This window comes from Nycticebus coucang, chromosome 7, assembly GCF_027406575.1.
Source record: "Nycticebus coucang isolate mNycCou1 chromosome 7, mNycCou1.pri, whole genome shotgun sequence".
In the NCBI taxonomy this organism is placed as follows: Eukaryota; Metazoa; Chordata; class Mammalia; order Primates; family Lorisidae; genus Nycticebus; species Nycticebus coucang.
The window spans coordinates 130390705-130410347 of record NC_069786.1 but is presented as its reverse complement, the minus strand read 5'-3'; the positions used below and the strand labels follow the sequence as shown (position 1 = coordinate 130410347).

General features: G+C 42.3%; 1 protein-coding gene across 5 annotated transcripts in view; it reads right to left on the bottom strand.

Annotated features, from left to right (window-relative positions):
- LOC128590125 (UDP-glucuronosyltransferase 1A1) overlaps positions 1–19643 on the bottom strand; it is a 264050-nt gene that overhangs the window by 189541 nt on the left and 54866 nt on the right. Inside the window, exon 1 of one of the 5 annotated variants that reach the window (XM_053597298.1) lies at positions 525–1471. The exons of 3 other annotated variants lie outside the window; for them this stretch is intronic. In XM_053597298.1, the coding sequence (XP_053453273.1) occupies positions 525–1379 (855 nt within the window). In that variant the 5' untranslated portion in view covers positions 1380–1471. Of the gene's footprint in view, positions 1–524; positions 1472–19643 lie in introns of those variants that run through there. One more of the 5 variants, XM_053597300.1, reaches the window with a different exon arrangement.

Here is a 19643-nt window from a genome sequence, read left to right as displayed (position 1 = left end):
TTTTTTAAATGTAGTTTCATGCAGGAACAGTAGCTCACACTGGTAATCCTAGCACTCTGGGAAGCCAAGGCAGGAGAATCTTTTGAACTCAGGAGTTTGAGTCCAGCCTGAGCAAGAGCAAGACCCCATCTCTACAAAAAATAGGAAAATTTGTGAGATGTGGTGCACTTTTAGTCTCAGCTATGAGGATCACTTGAAGCCAGGAGTCTGAGGTTGCTGTGAGCTACAATGACACCAGTACACTCTACCAGGAAAGACAGAGCAAGACTCTGTCTCAAAAAAAAAAAAAAGTACAGCTTGGAAATTATGTACATCTATACAAATTGTGTGTATGTGTGTATCAAATGACACAGTTTGCTAATTCACAATTACCTGCATTAACACAAAATAATTCATTAAACCAGAAAGCAATTTGAAATTTGATGAATGTAAATGACAATTCATAGTCCAGTAGGAATTTTTTTTTTTTTTGGTTAGGTCCAAAACCAGATTATGCTTCTTCTGCTAAAGAAGAGACAACTCACCTCAGATAATGGCTTTCCCTTGTGGCAGTTGATGCCCCCGATGAAGATCATGTTGGGCATCAGGGGTCTAGGATATTCCAAAACAAAGTCATTTCTCAGCAACCAGACTGATGTATGGCTGAAGAGATCAGATACTGTGACAGGTGTCTGCAGGATTTCAGAGGCAATTTCTAAGGCGAGTTTTAAAAAATAGGGACACAACAAGTGTTCCTCCAAGTGGAAGAGAGAGTTCCGTATTCTCTCCTTGAAAGTCATGGCATCCGGGTAACCTAAGAGACGTCTGGGAACATAAGAAAGAGGAGCAGGGCTCTGCGCACCTTCTTCAAGATAATGGCAAATTACTCCCCTGGTGAAGACCACAGAGGGGAGTGAAAAGTACTTGGCAACTATTAAGCCACACATATCAAAAGGATCCAGAAACACAGCATCAAAAGAGCTCTCTCTTAAGAATGCTACTAATTTTCGGTCACTAAACAAACTCCTACAGTGTGAAAAAAAAACCTCAAAAATACCTCTGACTGATGTCAGTAAAAGAGAATAGAAAGTTTGTCCCCGATTTTCCCATTGATCATTGGCAAAATTCATGAACTCACGGTCCAAATCCTTCAGGGAGTAAGAAGTTTTATAGGTCTTTGTTGTACAATTTGCTAGTTGTCCCAGTTGCCGGCTCACCTCTGGCATGACCACAACCACCTCATGTCCTTTCTGGATGAGTCTCTCCACCACCAACCGCATGGTGAACCAGTGGCTCCCATCCATGGGCACCACCAGAAGCTTGCCTGCCTCGGCCAGGCCAGGTGTGAGCAGCAGACACGCACACAGGGGGAGCAGGCTGGGCAGCCCTGCAGGCGCCATCGCAGAACCACAGCCCAGAGCAGTCAGGCTGCCTGGACGCTAAGCTCCAGTGACACAGCGGGAGGAAGAAGGGCAGGCACAAAACTTGTGCTCAAAAGAGGGCGTGAACATGTTTATAGGACAAATCACACTGCTGCTAATGATTGACTCATAAGCACAATAATAAATCATTAGCATTTGCTGAGTTCACGGTTGTGTATTTTCGGGCAAAAGTAACAGTGATCTTTGCCTTAGGGACAAATCGTACCCAGTACTACAATGTGAGTTTAAAAACAGACCTTTGTGGTAACCCACTTCCCCCTAACAGATGGTAAATGTGCTTTCTCTTCCTTTGATTTCCTTTCTCTAGGTTACTTTAGAGTAAGAATACAGTATGTAATACACACAAAACGTGTATTAATAGACGGTTTGTCTCATTAGCCAGCCTTTCAATGAACAGTAGGCTATTCCTAGTTTGAGGAGTCAAAAGTTATATATGTATTCTCAACTGCATGGGATGATGGTGTTTCTAATCTTCACATCATTCACAAATAACTTGTACTCGCAATGAACACTTGAAAATTGGAATAAATGTACCATTTAAATAGCATTGGAAATATGAAATGTTTGGGACTTCAAACTAGTGCAGCCTTTATTGTAAGAAGTATGGAGAATTTTCAAGGAACTAAAAGTAGACCTTCTATTTGACCCTCAGACTCATTACTAGGTATCTACCCAAAAGAAAAAAAAGACTTTTACTATAAGGACATTTGCACTAGAATGTTTATAGCAGCTCAATTCACAATCACAAAGATGTGGAAAAAACCAAAGTGCCCATCAACCCATGAATGGACTAATAAACTGCAGTATGTGTACACCATGGAATACTATTCAGTCATAAAAAAAGATGGAGACTTTGCATCTTTTGTATTTACCTAGATGGCTTTAGGGAACATTCTCCTAAGTATCACAGGAATATAAAATCAAACATCCAGAGTATTTGATTCCAAGTTCAAATTAGTATATTAATAACCACAGGCCAACTAAGGCCCACAGGAGAATTAAATTCCAGAAGGGGGGCTCGGCATCCATAGCACAATGGTTACAGCGCCAGCGACATACACCAAGGGTGGTGGGTTTGAAACCAGCCTGGGCCAGATAACCAACTGCAACAAAAGAATAACCAGGCATTGTGGTGGGCATCTGTAGTCCCAGCTACTTGGGAGGCTGAAGCAACAGAATTGCTTAAAACCAAGAGTTTGAAGATGCTGTGTGCAGTGAGGCCATGGCACTCTACTGAGGGTGACATACTGAGACTCTGTCTTCGGGTTAAAAAATAAAAAGAAGGGGGTTAGAGGGGAAAGAGGTTTGGGAAGTTGTCACCTAGCAGGTACAATGTGCAGGTATATGGCAGATATATGTCCTGGTAAAGGATATGAGTGCAACTTGAACGTTACCTTACAAATGCAAATGATGTATTCTAATCATATGCATCCTTATGTTACCCCACAATTTCAAAATAAATACTTATTTAAGGGAAAAAGAAATAGGAAATAGGTACAGACTTAACCAAAAATGTGAAAGACTCTACACTGAAAACTTCAAAATTTGATGAACAATATTCAAAAAGACCTAAATAAATGTAGCGATACATCATGTTTACAAATGAGAAAACACAAGATTCTGAAGAAGTCTGCACTCCTAAATTGATCTATAAATTCAACACAATCCCAACCAAAATCACAGCGGGTTTTCTTGGTAGAAATTGGCAAACTGGAAGGAGGGGTGAGATGGCCGACTGGAGCCAGCTTTTGACAGAAGCTCCCATCCATAGGGAAGAATTATGACCAGAAAGTACCCAACAATGCTGAAGACTGGGAGCCGAGCTGAGAGAGAAGAGTGATAACTGCACATTACTTCTGCTGAGGCAAGCTGAGACTCCAAGAAAGCAAATTTCAGGTACAAAACTCATCCCAAAGGAAAAGTATCTGCCCCCTCCACTAAGAGTGTTTGTTTTTTTTTTTTTACTTTTTGGCTCGCTGTAAGTTTTCTACAGGTGAGCAGTGAACTGAGGACCTCTTGTCTCACCCCACGAGAGAGAGTTGCAGGAAGTGGGGACTACTTATCCAGAGGGACCCTGCTGTGACTCTGAGCACTCTCTTGCCAGGCATGAAAGTTGAAGTAACGGTTTCCCTGCCATTTTGAACTTTCAGTCTACCCTCCCCCCTTCACCTGATGGTCCAGAAGCCTAACCCCTGCAGAGACCAGAATGTCTGCAGTTCATTGCCTGGTCCGGGCACTGCAAGGGCCATGGTAGAAAAACTACACTGTAACTGTGAGCCCAGCAGTAGTGCAAACAAATGAAGGAGGCTGTCAGGCTTGGCTCTGCGAAAGTGCAAATGAGCTGTGGGAGAAGGTTTGTGAGCTGCGAGCCCTGCCTTGCCAGAACTGAGTGCACCACACCCCACCCTGCCAAAGCAGCCCTGCCAGAGCCAAAGTTATGCACTCTGCCCAGCCAGAGTTGCTTGTCACGTGTCCTGCCCTGCCAGAGCCCGTGCCCGCAAGCCCCACATCCTGCCCAGCTAGAGTTGCTCGCTGTGAGCCCCACCCTGTCAGAGCCACCAGTGCCCTGCCCTGCCAGAAATGCACACCCATGTGCCCTGCCCTGCTGCTGGAGCCATGTGCTCCACACTCCCGGAGTGGCCACTACAGCCACCTCCCTGGCCATGATAGCCTCCTGGGAGCTGGGCAGAGACATCTCCCATGAAGGTTCAGCAACAGTAGAGTCATCCTGCCAGAGCCTAATCTAGGAGAAACACCTCCCCAACTCTGAGGACTGACAGAGGAAGCCAGACCTCACCCTATTGGGACACCAGTGCAGCAAAGCAGTTAGGGCAAAGGCACAGTGGCTGAGGGAGAAAATCATTTGCTGACTTGTTTTCCTCAGGTACGGACTGAGCTCAGGTGGCACACTCTTCATTGCCATTGAGTACCTGAGGCAGGCTAGTCTCACCTCCCCCAGCTGGTGGGTAGCAGAGGGTGGTAGCCAGGCTGAGGGGGCACTGACTTTGACTCTGGGAGATGTGAAGCCCTGGCTCATCTGCTTATGGAGGGAGCAGGACCACAGCCCCAAGGTGTTACCAGTGACTGGACATGAAAGAGGTGCAAGGTGTGGAGATTCCAGCCCACTGGTCTAACTCAGCTACTGGGCAGCCTTGAGTGCTGGAGTGAGCCACATTTGAGCACCCAGTAGACCTCTGCTATCTAGTTGCTGGAGACCTTTCGAACTCTCCCACCTGAGAGCTGGTACTGACTCTGTTAAATGGTTTGGAACTCTGAACCTGGGCCAATCACCCAAAGACCCTCTTGGGTGATACCTTGGTTGTGTGGCAATGAGAAGGGTTGATTTTCCTCTCCCAGTTGTTGCCCATGGGGGTGGTGTGTCTTAGTTGCTTGTATTTCTCCACAGCTGAGATTTCAACCCAGGGTCACTGATTCACAAGGATTGGAAAAACACCAGCTGAATATAAGATAGAGACATCTCCCCCCACCATACCATGTAGTTCCCCAGAGCCTCAGACTGTAATACTGTACAGATACTTTGAAAAGCTGTAGGGGAAAAAGCTACAGTCACCAGTCCCAAATCCTTCACAAAGGGCTGGTTAATGACAACTACAGGAGCCCCCAATCCAATTTCACCTTACCTGCTCATCTAGCCAAACAATGAAAAATAATCATGGGGCAGAATGAGTGGGAAAACTCTGGCAACATGAATAATCAAGAGTAGATCAACTCCCCCAAGAAATAACAAAACAGACACACCAGATGATCCCATTCATAAACAAATGGCTGAGATGTCAGAAATCGAGTTCAGAATTTAGATGGCAAATAAGATCAACAGAATGGAGGGAAAGATGGAATTAGAATTTCAAGGAGTGATTCAAAAGTTCTCTCAAGAATTCAATGAATTTGAAGACAAAATCACCAAAGATTTTTGACACACTGAGAAAAGAACTTGCAGCCCTCAAAGATCTGAAAAATATTGTAGAATCCCGCAGTAACAGACTAGAGCAGGCAGAAGAAAGAATCTCTGACATTAAAGACAAAGATTTTGAATGCTCCAAAATGCTCAAAGAGGAAGAGAAGTGGAAAGGAAAAACAGATCATTCTCTCAGAGAACTCTGGGATAATTCGAAGAAAACTAAAATCTGCATTATAGGAATTCCTGAAGGCAACAAGGTTGCTTCGAAAGGCACAGATGCTCTACTGCAAGTAATAATCAATGAGAACTTCCAAAATATAACAAGAGATTATGAAATTCAGATAGCAGACAGTTTCAGAACCCCAGCACAACTCAACCCAAATAAAACATCTCCCAGACACATTATAATTGAGTTTGCCAAAGTTAATATGAAGGAGAAAATTCTGCAAGCAGCAAGACATAAGAAAACCATAACCTACAAGGGCAAGAATATTAGAATGACTGCAGATCTCACTGCTGAAACCTTTCAAGCTAGAAGAGGGTCATCATTGACACTTAATCTTCTAAAACAAAATAACTTTCAACCCAGGATCCTGTATGCACCTACACTGAGTTTCATTTATGATGGAGAAATTAAATACTTTAATGATGTTCACATGTTGAAGAAATTTGCCATAACTAACCCAGCTCTCCAGAATATTCTCAGACCTATCCTCCATAATGACCACCACAATCCTCTACCACCAAAGTAAACTCACACAGAAACTTTTGATCAAACTCCAACTTCCACAGTGGTGAAAGGATTAAAAATGTCCACTGGACTTTTGAAAAACTCAATACCCAAAATACTACCAGGCTTATCAATATTCTCAATTAATGAGAATGGCTTAAATTGTCCTCTAAAGAGGCACAGGTTAGCTGACTGGATACAAAAACTCAGACCAGATATCTGCTGCATACAAGAATCTCATCTGGGCAGCACCTGTGGCTCAAAGTAGTAGGGCGACAGCCCCATATACCAGAGGTGGAGGGTTCAAACCCAGCTCCAGCCAAAAACTGCAAAAAAAGAATCTCATCTTACCTTAAAAGATAAACATAGACTCAGGGTGAAGGGATGGTCATCTAATTTCAGGCAAATGGAAATCACAAAAAAGCAGGTGTTGCAATTTTATTCGCAGATACAATAGACTTTTTTTTTTTTTTTGTAGAGACAGAGTCTCACTTTATGGCCCTCGGTAGAGTGCCATGGCATCACACAGCTCACAGCAACCTCCAACTCCTGGGCTTAAGCGATTCTCTTGCCTCAGCCTCCCGAGTAGCTGGGACTACAGGCGCCCGCCACAACACCCAGCTATTTTTTGGTTGCAGTTCAGCCAGGGCCAGGTTTGAGCCCACCACCCTCGGTATATGGGGCCGGCGCCTTACCAACTGAGCCACAGGTACCGCCCTACAATAGGCTTTAAATCAACAAAAGTAAGGAAAGATAAGTAAAGTCACTTAATATTTGTTAAGGGTAATAGTCAACATGATGAGATTTCAATTATTAACATTTATGCGCCCAACCAGAATGCACCTCAATTTATAAGAGATACTCTATGAGACACAATCACCTTGATTTCCTCCAGCCCCATAATAGTCAGAGATTTTAACACCCCTTTGGCAGTGTTGGATAGAGCCTCCAATGAGAAACTAAGCAAAGAAAATATAGACTTAAACTTAACCATTCAATATTTGGATTTAACAGACATCTACAGAACATTTCATCTTAACAAAACTGAATACACATTCTTCTCATCAGCCCGTGGAACATACTCTAAAATTGATCACATCTTCAGTCACAAGTCTAACCTCAGCATATTTAAAAGAATATAAATCATTCCTTGTATTTTCTCGGACCATCATGAAATTAAAGTTGAACTCAGTAACAACAGAAATCCGCATACTCATACAAAAACATGGAAACTAAATAACTTCATGTTGAATGATAACTGGGTCATAGATCAGATTAAGAAGAAAATTACCAAATTTTTGGAACAAAATGATAATGAAGACATGAATTATCAGAACCTCTGGGATACTGCAAAGGCAGTCCCAAGAGGGAAATCAATAGCATTGCAAGCCTTCCTCAAAAGAATGGAAAGGGAGGATGTCAAAAACTTGATGGGACATCTCAAGCAACTGGAAAAGGAAGAACATTTCAACCATAACCCAGCAGAAGAAAAGAAATAACTAAAATTAGAGCAGAATTAAATGAAATTGAAAACAAAAGGATTATACAACAGATCAATAAATCAAAAAGTTGATTTTTTGAAAAGGTCAATAAAATAAATAAACCTTTGACCAACCTAACCAGAAACAAAAGAGTAAAATCCCTAATTTCATCAATCAGAAATGATAAAAGCCAAATAATGACAGACTCCTCAGAAATTCAAAAAAATTTTAATGAATATTTGAAAAAAACTCTATTCTTGGAAGTATGAAAATCTGAAAGAAATAGACCAATATTTATAAATACATCACCTTCCTAGACTTAGCCAGAAAGAAGTGGAAATGTTGAACAAGCCTGTATCAAGTTCTGAAATAGCATCAATTATAAGAAATCTCCCCAAAAATAAAAGTCCAGGACCACATGGCTTCACATCAGAATTCTACCAAACCTTAAACAGGAACTAGAACCAATATTACTTAACCTTTTCTAAAACAGAAAAAGAAGGAATATTCCCCAACACATTCTATGAAGCAAATATCACCCTGATCCCCAAACAAGGACAAGACCCAATAAGAAAAGAAAATTATAGACCAATATCACTAATGAATATTGATGCAAAAATATTCGATAAGATCCTAGCAAACACAATCCAGCAACACATCAAACAAATTATACACCATGACCAAGTGGGTTTTATCCCAGGGTCCAAAGGCTGATTCAAAATATGTAAATCTATAAAAATAGTGCATCACATAAACAAAATAGAAAATAAAGACCATTTGATTCTTTCAATTCATGTGAAAAAAGCTTTTGATAATATCCAGCATCCTTTCTTGATCAGAACACTTAAGAAAATAAGTATAGAAGGAACATTTCTTGAACTGATAGAGGCCATCTACAGCAAACCCACAGCCAATTTCATGTTGAATGGAATAAAATTGAAATCATTTCCACTCAGATCAGGAACCAGACAAGGTTGCCCATTGTCTCCACTGCTTTTTAACATTGTAATGGAAGTCTTACCCATCACAATCAGGCATAGAGAAGGCAATCAATGGTATCCAAATAGGATCAGAGGAGATCAAACTGTTACTCTTCACAGATGATATTAAATTATGATGGTATTTCTGGAAAACCCCAAGGACTCAACTACAAAACTCCTCAAAGTGATCAAGGAATACAGTAGCATCTCAGGATACAAAATCAATATTCACAAATCCATAGCCTTTATATATACCAACAACACTCAAGGTGAAAAAACAATCAAGGACTCTATTCCCTTTAAATAGTGCCAAAGAAGATGAAATATCTGGGAGTGTATCGAACAAAGGATGTTTAAGATCTCTCTAAAGAAAACTATGAAACTTTGAAAAAAAGTAATAGCTAAAGATGTTAACAAATGGAAAAATACTACGCTCATGGCTGCGAAGAATCAACATTGTTAAAATGTCCATACTACCTAAAGCAATCTACAGATTTAATGCAATTCCTATTAGAGTACCTCTGTCATACTTTAAAGATGTGGACAAAAAATAGTACTTCATTGTATATGGAAACAGAAAAAAAACTCAAATAGCCAACACATTACTCAGAAATAAAAACAAATTAGGATGTATCACACTACCAGATTTCAGACACTACTATAAATCTATAGTGATCAAAACAGCATGATACTGGCACAAAAATAGCAAGGTAGATGTATGGAACAGAATTGAAAATCAAGAGATGAACCCAGACACTTATCATCATTTGATCTTTGATAAGTCCATCAAAAATATAAATTGGGGGAAAGATTCCCTATTTAACAAATGGTGTTGGGTGAATTGCCTGGTGACTTGTAGAAGACTGAAACTGGACCTACACCTTTCTCCTCTAACAAAAATTGACTCTCGCTGGCTAAAGGACTTAAACTTAAGACTTGAAACTATGAAAATTCTTGGAGAGAGTACAGGGGAAACACTTGAAAAAATTGGCCTGGGAGAATACTTTATGAGGAGGACCTCCCAGGCAATTGAAGCAACATCAAAAATGCATTACTGGGATTTGATCAAACTGAAAAACTTCTGCACTGCCAAGAGCACACTAAGTAAAGCAAGTAGACAGCCCTCAGAATGGGAGAGGATTTTTGCAGGTTATATTTCCAGCAAAGGTCTAATAACCAGAATCCATAGAGAACTCAAACTTATTAATAAGAAAAGAACAAGTGATCCCATTTCATTGTGGGCAAGAGACATGAACAGAAGCTTCTCTGAAGAAGACAGGTGCATGGTCTACAGACACATGAAAAAAAGCTCATCATCTTTAATCATCAGAGAAATGCAAACCAAAACCACTTTGAGATATCATCTAACACCAGTAAGAGTAGCCCACATCACAAAATTCCCAAACTACAGATGTTGGCGTGGATGTGGAGAAAAGGGAACACTTCTGCACTACTGATGGGAATGCAAGCTATTACATTCCTTTTGAGAAGAAGTTTGGAGAACACTTACAGATCTAAATGTAAATCTGCCATTTGATCCTGCAATTCCTCTACTGGGTGTATATCCAAAAGACCAAAATCATCTGGTGATTCTGGGAAGATGGCCAACTGATAGCAACCCTTGTCAGAGGCTCCTGAACAGAGGAAAAAAACTTGACAGAATCAGGCTCTACAAAGCCAAAGACGGGAGCTAAGCCAAGAAAGAAATTTGGCAAGCTGCAACTCCAAGAAAGAGCATTCAAGAAAACAAATTACAGGTACAAAGCCTATTGACTAGAGATGGGACATCCCTCCCCCAAGCAGGAGGCCTGCCACAGGCTATCTGTGAATGAGCAGGGAACAAAAGACCTCTCATTTTACCACGCTGGAGAGAGCTGCTAAACTCCAGGTCTCTTTCTCCAAGGACATCCCATTTAGGAACCTAGACACTACCCCATCAGGCATAAAATTGAACAGATATTTTTCTCCACAAGTCCAAACTCCCAGTCCACCCTTTCCCCTTCGCATGGTGATCTGAAGTTCTTCCCCCTGCAGAGCACAGAGTGTTTGGTCTTGTCCTGAGAGACCTGGGGATAGTGTGGACCACCAACCATCAGGACAGAATCTGTGACTAATGGGGAAGAAAGAGGGTGTGGGAAGAAAGGGGCACTCAGTGAGAGGAGGAGCAGTCCCCTGGTTATGACTATGCCTGGCCAGTGGTAGTGTTGACCCTCGGTTCAGGCTATGTCTAGTGGGATGGGGTGCAGAACCCCCAGGTCTTATGGCATCCACAGCAGGAGAGTGGTTGCCCCATGTGAACTGAGTTTGGCAGACAGGCTCAGTCCCTGCTGGGCCTGAGAGCAGAGGCTTGATAGGCGTGGACTGTGACCTGAGAGCAAGGGCATGGTCTGATTCCAACAGAAGCCTCGAGCAGTGACTTACTGGGTGTGAACCAAGACCTCAGTGCTTACCAGCGCTTACCTGAGCAGAGGTTTACCAGGTAAGAACTGAGACCTACAGGCAGACTGTGGTGCCCTGACTCTAACACAGCCCACAAACAGACGCTTGTCAGGCAGTGGACTGAGACTGACAGGGGGGACATGGTCCCCTGACTCCAACTAGTCTGGCAAGCATAGGCTAGCTGTGTGTAAACTGAGACAGAGGGCAGGCCTGGTGCCCTGACTCCAACAGAGGCTTGCCTGGCAGCTAGAAAAGAGTAACAGAATAGGGAGGGGAAGGGAGCTTGGGGCTGAAAAGAAGAGAGCTGGAGAGATGCATGCAATAAGTCCCATGATACTGGGGAAGACAGGATCATGGGGGACCGTGATAGTTGCGGGGCAGGCAGTGACAGGACACAAGAGTACCCTCTGCGTATCTGCAGTGGGCCAAAGAGGTGGTGTGTGGTTTTGCCATCATGTTCTCCTCTTCTCAGGCTGAAGAGCAGAGGAGCAGGTAAGGGGAAGTAGCAGTATCCACACGCGACCTCCAATGCCAGGCAGGAGTGGCTGCAGGAAGGGTAAATGCCAAGGCAGATAGAGGCTCCTGCTGGGCTCACCTGTTCAGGAAGGTCCACAGGAAGGGAAAGTAGGGTGGTTCGTGGGGAGCCCCCGTATCAAGCATGTGCATGTTCATTTGTACTTATTAGTGAGAAACCCCACAAAGGTTTGAAGGAGAGCATGAAAAAATTCATCACAAAGCAAGGGAAAAGAACACTAGACAGAGAACGTGCACAGAGGCCGATCCCTACTTACAGTGGAAATGTGCAGGGAAGGGGGGGCACGCAGCCAGTCCACTCTGCACTGTCCCTGTGGGGTACATGTGTCATCAACATCTTGGCACAGGAGAGAGGCTGACAGGCCCTTCAAGGCCAGAGAAGGCTCCTTGCTTTGGGAAGACCAGGAGAATGATAATGCACTCCACTTTCCTAGCAAGGGAAGTGTCTGTGAAACCTTTGTTGTGGGGCTCTCTCTGGCTGGGTTTCCTTCTTTCTAGAGGTATGATATTTCTACAACCAGATGACTTTCTTTCCTGGCCCAGCTTCTGTTTGGAAGAGATTTGTCACCCCTCAGGCCTCTGAGCAGACAGCAACAGGAGGAAGAAGGATAAGCCTCCTGCAGTGCCACCCCCTCTGGAGCTCCTGATGCTGAGGGCCCACTTTCAGTGGTTCCGTGAGAGCCACCACTTGTCCCTGTTCTTCTGAAAATGAGGAGTCTCTCAGGATGTAAGATTCCCAGTGCTAACCTTGGGAATGTTCTGGGAAAACCAGCATGTGTGATCACCCTCTCAGGGAAAAGTACCGCCAGGTTCCCAAAACGTACATTTACAAGGAAAATAGGTAGCTGATGATGAAAGCGTGTCAGACGGTCTGTGAAGCTAGTGAATGATGCCCCATGATCATATCAATGTACACAGCTATGATTTAATAAAAAAAAAGAAAGAAAGAAAGAAAGAAAAGAAAATAGGTAGCTGACAGCCAGGTTTGCCCTGGGCTTCACTTATTATCTGGTATTCAGGACCATGTCTTCAGCATATTTAACAAAGGATTCTGATCATTCTTCATGTCTCACCCGACAACGCTCCTCTGAAGGTCCTGGCTTGGGTCTAACATAGGGCTGCTCAGTGTGTTCCCTGCCCAGCGTGACCCGAGGGCAGCCCCAAAAGTTAAGTGCTGAGGAATTCTCATACCACGTCATCCAAGAAAGTATCCGCAGTTCTGCGTTTTAGAGGTCTTCGGATTATTTCATTTCATTTCCTAGCTTTTGTTTTTCTTTATTTTACAAACGATATGGATCTGTAATGAATTACAGAAAATGTGATGCTGGTTCTTAAAACAGACAGCTTGGGAAGCACTGCCGTGAACTCACATCATGACGCTCTGGGGTCCAGGGTGTGTCTTCTTAGATTCGTATGCAACGCGCTAGAGGACAAGATGCTAAGGGCTTTGGCTCAAAACACTCAAGACACAATCCCAAATGCTGAGTGGTAGAAGATCAAAATCCTTAAGGTCGAAATCCCTAAACTCTGAAACTCCTAATGTCTAAGATCCCCATAATCATAACCACAGGGTAGAGTGTTTTTTCCTTTTTCTTGTCTATAGAGTTTGTTCCCCACTATTTTAAAACATCAGCATTATTTTTTATAATTAACTACTTTATGTATTTCATCTTCATATCATTTCCCATACTGAAGGTATAAATTGTGTGGAGATCTTTTAGCAACTTCTAATTTACTTTAATACATTTTTGCAAATTTGATTTTGCTAAATTGTGCATTTTCACAAAGTTAGTTTAGTGTATAAAAAATATGTATGTGCAAAAAAAGTTGACACTGCCTCAAAAAGAGATGCCCATTTTATACATCTGCATCTTGGAAACATGAAAAATGTGGCTCAGCGCCCGTAGCTCAGTGGTTAGGGCGCCGGCCACATACACAGAGGCCGGTGGGTTCAAACCCTGCCTGGGCCTGCTAAACAATAACGACAACTGTAATCAAAAAGTAGCCAGGGATTGTAGTAGGTGCCTGTAGTCCCAGTTACCTGGGAGGCTGAGGAAAGAGAATCACACAAGCCCAAGTGTTTGAGGTTGCTGTGAGCTGTGATGCCACAGCATTCTACCAAGGGCAACATAGTGAGACTCTGTCTCAAAAAAATAAAATAAAAATAAACCAGACACATGAAAAATGTGAACATCTTGGCTCTTTGGATAACTGTATATACTGGCATGGCCCATACTGGTTTTTGTTCGATGTCATCAAAAGATGTGGATTGCATGGCTGCACTCATAAATCTGGGAGCACACAATCACCAACTACCTTTTTGACCTATTTCTTTATGAATACAGCTCATTTGGTCATACTTCTTGTAACCGTGTGTCTGTCATTAGTGTAGTTGAATGTTTGTTTGCAAAATATGTATGTTGCTATTGCCAATTTTATTGTATAAGATGGCCTATGCAGTGTTCCTTTGTCTTTTTAGGTTGCTCGATTCCCTTTAAAATTTTTTTATATTTTCAGAATTCTATTGTTTGATAGAATTAAAGAATCAAATCAATTCAATTTTGATCTTTAAGAATCTTAACATTCAGAACTGTGGCATTCAGGATTGTGCATTTCAGGATTATGATGCCTTCCGGGAGCCTCCACATCAAGCACGTGTGTTCATTTGTACATCTTAGTGAGCCCATGTGAGATGTTTTGTTCCTCTTAAAAGTGTCCTTTGATGCACAAACATTTTTCAGTTTGAAGAAGTCCAATTTATTGATATTTGTCCTCTTGTTTCTTGTGATTTTGGTGTCACGTCCAAGAAACCACTGCCATGTCCAAGGTCATGAAGATTGACCGCAATATTTTCTTCTAAGAGTTTTACAGTTTTAAAGTAAAGCAAATAGACAGCCGTCAGAATGGGAGAGGATTTTTGCAAGTTATTTTTCTGACAAAGGTCTAATAACCAGAATCCACAGAGAACTCAAACTTATTACTAAGAAAAAAACAAGTGATCCCATTTCATTGTGGACAAGAGACATGAACAGAAGCTTCTTTGAAGAAGACAGGTGCATGGTACAGACACAAGAAAAAATGCTCATCAACATTAATCATGAAAGAAATGCAAACCAAAACCACTCTGAGATACCATCTAACTCCAGTAAGAGTAGCCCACATCACAAAATCCCAAAACTACAGATGTTGGCATGGATGTGGAGAAAAGGGAACACTTCTGTACTGCTGGTGGGAATGCAAGCTAGTACGTTCCTTTTGTAAGGAAGTTTGGAGAACACTCAGGGATCTAAATGTAGACCTGCCATTTGATACTGCAATTCCCCTTCTAGGTGTACATCCAAAGGACCAAAAATCATTTGGCAATAAAAATATTTTCACCAGAGTGTTCATTGCAGCTTAATTCATAATTGCCAAGTCATGAAAGAAGCCCAAGTGCCCAGTGACCTATGAATGGATCAATAAATTGTGGTATATGTATACCAGGGAATACTACGCAGCATTAAAAAAAATGGAGACTTTACCTCTTTTATGTTTATATGGATGGATGGAGCTGAAAAATATTCTTCTTAGTACAGTATCTCAGGAATGGAAAAAAATATCCAATATACTCAGTACTACTGTGAAACCAATTTATAATCACTCACACTTGCATATGAAAAATGAAACAAATGTATAGCCTAGGATGAAGGAGGGAAGGGGAGAGAGAGGGGAAGAGAGGGGGATGGGTTGTTAGAGGGAGGGTTAGTAGGGGGACCACACTTATAGAGCATATTGGCAAATACAAGTTGGATCTATCAGGTGTAGAACACAAATGTCTTGACGCTCTAATTGGGTAAATGAGGTGAAGGCTATGTTGATTAGTAGGATGTAAGCACTCAAACTTGTATAAATAATCAACACACTAAATCCCATAATGGCATAAATGTATTCATGATCTATATACAAATGACTTAATAAAAAAAAAATCCCAGTCACTGCTGTAGGAGATGTGGGGGTGATGCCCTTTCTCCCCACTGCAGAGGCACAACCAACACTCTGCCAAAAAGACAGTTTCTGTGAATTTATAGTTATTCATTAAAGAGAAAACCACCAAAAAAAAAGTTTCACACTTCCTGATTTTCTGTTTAGATCTTTGGTCCCTTTCAAGTTAACATTAACTTTTGTGCTTGGTTGAGGTAGGACTTCAACTTCATTCTTTTGTATGTGAAAATTCAGTTCTCCCAGCACCCCATATGGACAAAGTTATTCTTTCCCATTTAAATAGTCTTGGTAGCCTAATGAAAAATTCAATTGCCCAGAGATGTATTGGTGTATTTCTAGGTTCTCAATTCTAGTTCATTGATCTGAATGCAGAAGCCATTTTCAAATCTATTGGGAGAAATTTAAGTATGCATTGGCAGTTAGATAATATTGAAGAATTACTGATTGTGTTAGGTGTGATAATGATACTATCACATGGCTATGTAAGAAATTGTCCTTATTTTCAATATTTAGTAAAAGAGCTAGACATGGAATGACATGTCAAGAATTTCCTTTAAAACATGACAGCCAGAAATTTTCTTAGAAAAGAAAGAAAATAGGGGGTGAATGAATCAGTACAGCAGAATAGTAAAAACTATTTAACCTAAGGGTGGATCTGTGGGTGTTCATCACATTATAGTCTCTCCTTCATATAACTTTGAAAACTTTGATAAGAAAAATTATGAATAAATAATTTTGATGGGAAGACTTGGGCTTACTCAGTTAGCATCTAAATTTGAATGTAAATTGGAAGCAGAACCTGAGAGAGGTGCTGTGTGACTACATCCTACCCCCATTGGCCAGAGCTCGAGCTGACCCAAATTGTGTAGACTGAACCTGAACTCCTTGCAGCTGGAACTAGTCTCAATTCTGTTGGAACTCACCTAATGCTGAAAAAGCCTGGGACTGATTGCTTTTCCCATTACCACTAACTCAATGTTCTTTGGAATGATGGTCTCCCATGCTTGCCAAAGTATTTAATTATTCACTGGATGTAATTCGCCTGGGTAGCTCAGTAGTATGTTGTTACTTGCCAGTCTCGGGAAAATCCCTTACATGAGGCCTGACATACTACACAAAAACATGTGCACACAAACACACTCAAACACACATGCACACAGAGAGAATAGACACTGCACACTCAGACACAGATGCACACACATACACACGCACACACAGAATATGATTTTGTTACTCCATCACGAAGCAATGTTCCCTCCTCATCAGAAAAATGAGGCTCAGATGATGACTCTTGCTCTCTAGCAAGCACAACACACTGTGCTTTTCCAAGACACGGGGTTCCCACCTGAAGTGAGGAAGGAGAGATGTACAGTGTCCAGATGTCTTTCTATGCAAATTTACTTTTATAGTTGTGTTGTATCCAAGGTTCTCTGTCAAACAGCCTTCTTGGAAATCTCGATTCCTCTTTGAGAATTCAGCTTGCTTTATAATTATAATGATAAATATATACATTAATATATCACCACCACATGTATTTATCCCTGAATAGGTACATAAAATCATTTGTTTTATAGATTTTATAGATATAACTAAAGATATATGAAACTATATATTGTTCAACATGATTCATGTTGTATAGACATCTCTATATGATAGGTGATATAAAATTATAACGCTATGTGTAGATTTTGGTATCTCTAAACCTCCCAGGGTAACCCAAGAAGTTGTAGGGCCCTGAAGTGCTTGCTGTTTGGTGCTGTAGTTGATAGAGGGTGATGCGGAAGAGCCCTTAGACAATCTCAGCCTCTTACTCTACAACAGTGGTTCTCAACCTGTGGGTCGCGACCCCTTTTTAACAATGAAAATATATTGTGGCTCTAGGAACACTGAGAACCACTGCTCTACAATAACTTGCATCTTCTTGTCTGCTCTTGGCAAAAAAGCCATGACTAATTTTGAAAGACCTAAAACTGTAGTCATCCTGCTTTTTGTCATCGAATGAGCATTATCTCACTTTCCCATCAGTTGGCTAAAAATCACTCACCAAGCATTTGCAAATGCCTGAAGGAATATGACTCTATTACAAAGTTTACTGAACCTTGGAGGAAGACAGAATGATAGATAAAAATGCATAGTCCATCCCAAATCAAATGAGCCAAAACTACATTTTAGTTGTCAATACACTGTACCCCATAAATGCATTAATGTACACAGTTATGATTTAATTAAAAAAATAGTTTAAAAGGACAGTTCAAGTGCTAAACATAACATCCACTCTTCACATCCACTCTTCACATAAACTCTTAATCTCAAAGTAATTTAAAATTGTGTCTATTTGAACAAAAAGTCAGTTTTGATTCTTGAATGGAGAAATAAAGCAGTTTGAATTCAAAGACAAAAAAAATAGAAATGGGAAAACTGCCCTATAAACAATAGTTTTATAAATAATAAATGCCTAAGAATAAATTCTAGTAAGAGATAAAATGCTTATATGAAGTGCCAAATTTCATAGATAGACAAAAAACAATATCTGGATAAATAAAAAAATACGTATTTCTGCATAGGAAAACTTAATAGCAAAAGATGCCAATCATTTCCAAATTAATAAACGTATTTTATATATATTAACAGAGTCCTAAAGGATTGTTTTTAGTTCTGGAAATTATTGGACAGAACAACTTTAAATTTTGTGAAGAAAAATAATGAGGATCACCAAGAACATTTAGGGGGAAACAATTGAGTATAGGGCTTAACATGCCAAATGCTAAGACTTATTAAAATACTAGTGTAGGGGGTGGGAGACAAGATGGCGGACTGAAGCCAGCTTTCAACAAAGGCTCCCGTCCAGAAGGAGAGTTAAGGGACAGGAATTTAGTAAGTATCCTGGTGGACTTGAGCCTCACCAAGAGAGAAGGCTGAAGAACGCACATCAACACCGCTGAGGCAAGTTGTGATCACAAGGACGCAAACAAAAGGTACAAAATCCACCACCAAGCGGACGGGAGTCCCCCTCCCCCATGAGACCGGCTCTAGAGCCCCACAATTGAACAAGCGGGCAGAAATTAAAGGCCCTCCCACTACACTCCACGGGAGAGACCTTCTAAAAACTGGACCTACCTCCCCTACTGGGGTGCCGTGGTGTTCTCCTGCCGGACATAGGGCTGAATAAAACTTTGGGAATCCTTTGCCGGCAACCCTGAATCCCCGGCGCTCCCCTCCCGCCCACTGAGGTCTGGAGGCCTGTCCCCCAGGACTTCGGATCCTTGGGCGATTTCTCAAGGGGAGTGGACAGTCCCCGAGTTGCGACTGGTCAGCATTGACTCTGAAGCACGCAAGTGAGGAGAGGGCCCCGGGCTGAGGGGGAGTCACGCCTCGCGGCACTTCCCTGCGGTGCAGTGCAGCAACCCTCCCCGGGCATACGGGGCCCAAGACCGAATAAGACTCTGGCCTCCCCGCTGAGAGCTGAGAAACCCTACTCTCACTCGGGGTCTGAGGGCCTATCCCCCAGGAGTTCAGCTCCTTGGGTGATTTCTCGAGGGGAGTGCACAGTGCCTGAGCTGCGTCAGGTCAGCGCTGACTCTGGGACACGTGAGCGAGGAGAGGGCACTCCGCTGAGGGGAAATCAAGCCTTGGTGGCACTTCCCTGCGGTGCAGTGCAGGAGCCCTCCCCGGACCGTAGTATTGTGTGAAACTGAATGAAACTCTAGCTTCCCCCCGCCCCACTCCCAATCGGGGTCTGGGGGCCCATCCCCCAAGAGTTCTGATTCTTGGGGGATCTCTTAAGGGGTGTGGACCCAGCACAAACTGCGGCCGCTCAGTGCTGACTCTGGGGCGCGGGACAGAGGAGAAAAGGGTCGCCTGAGTGCCCACACCAGAGCAGCAGCTCCCTGGAGGTAGATCAACAGCCGTTTTTTCTTTAACGGCAGAACGCTCACTTCTGGATATTCTGAGGCCACACCCCCTGTCTCCCTGGGCAATCAGAGGAGGCCACCGGTGACACGGCTCACAAACCCGGAAGCCTCCAGGGCGGGGCCGACCCAGAGAGGTGTTCAGACGCAATTCTCCAGCAGCAAAGACGTTTGAACTCAAAACAGCCCGTCTCCTGTAGGCGACGACAGGAACAGAGACAGAACCTCACAAAGTTGTCTGTTCTGTTCT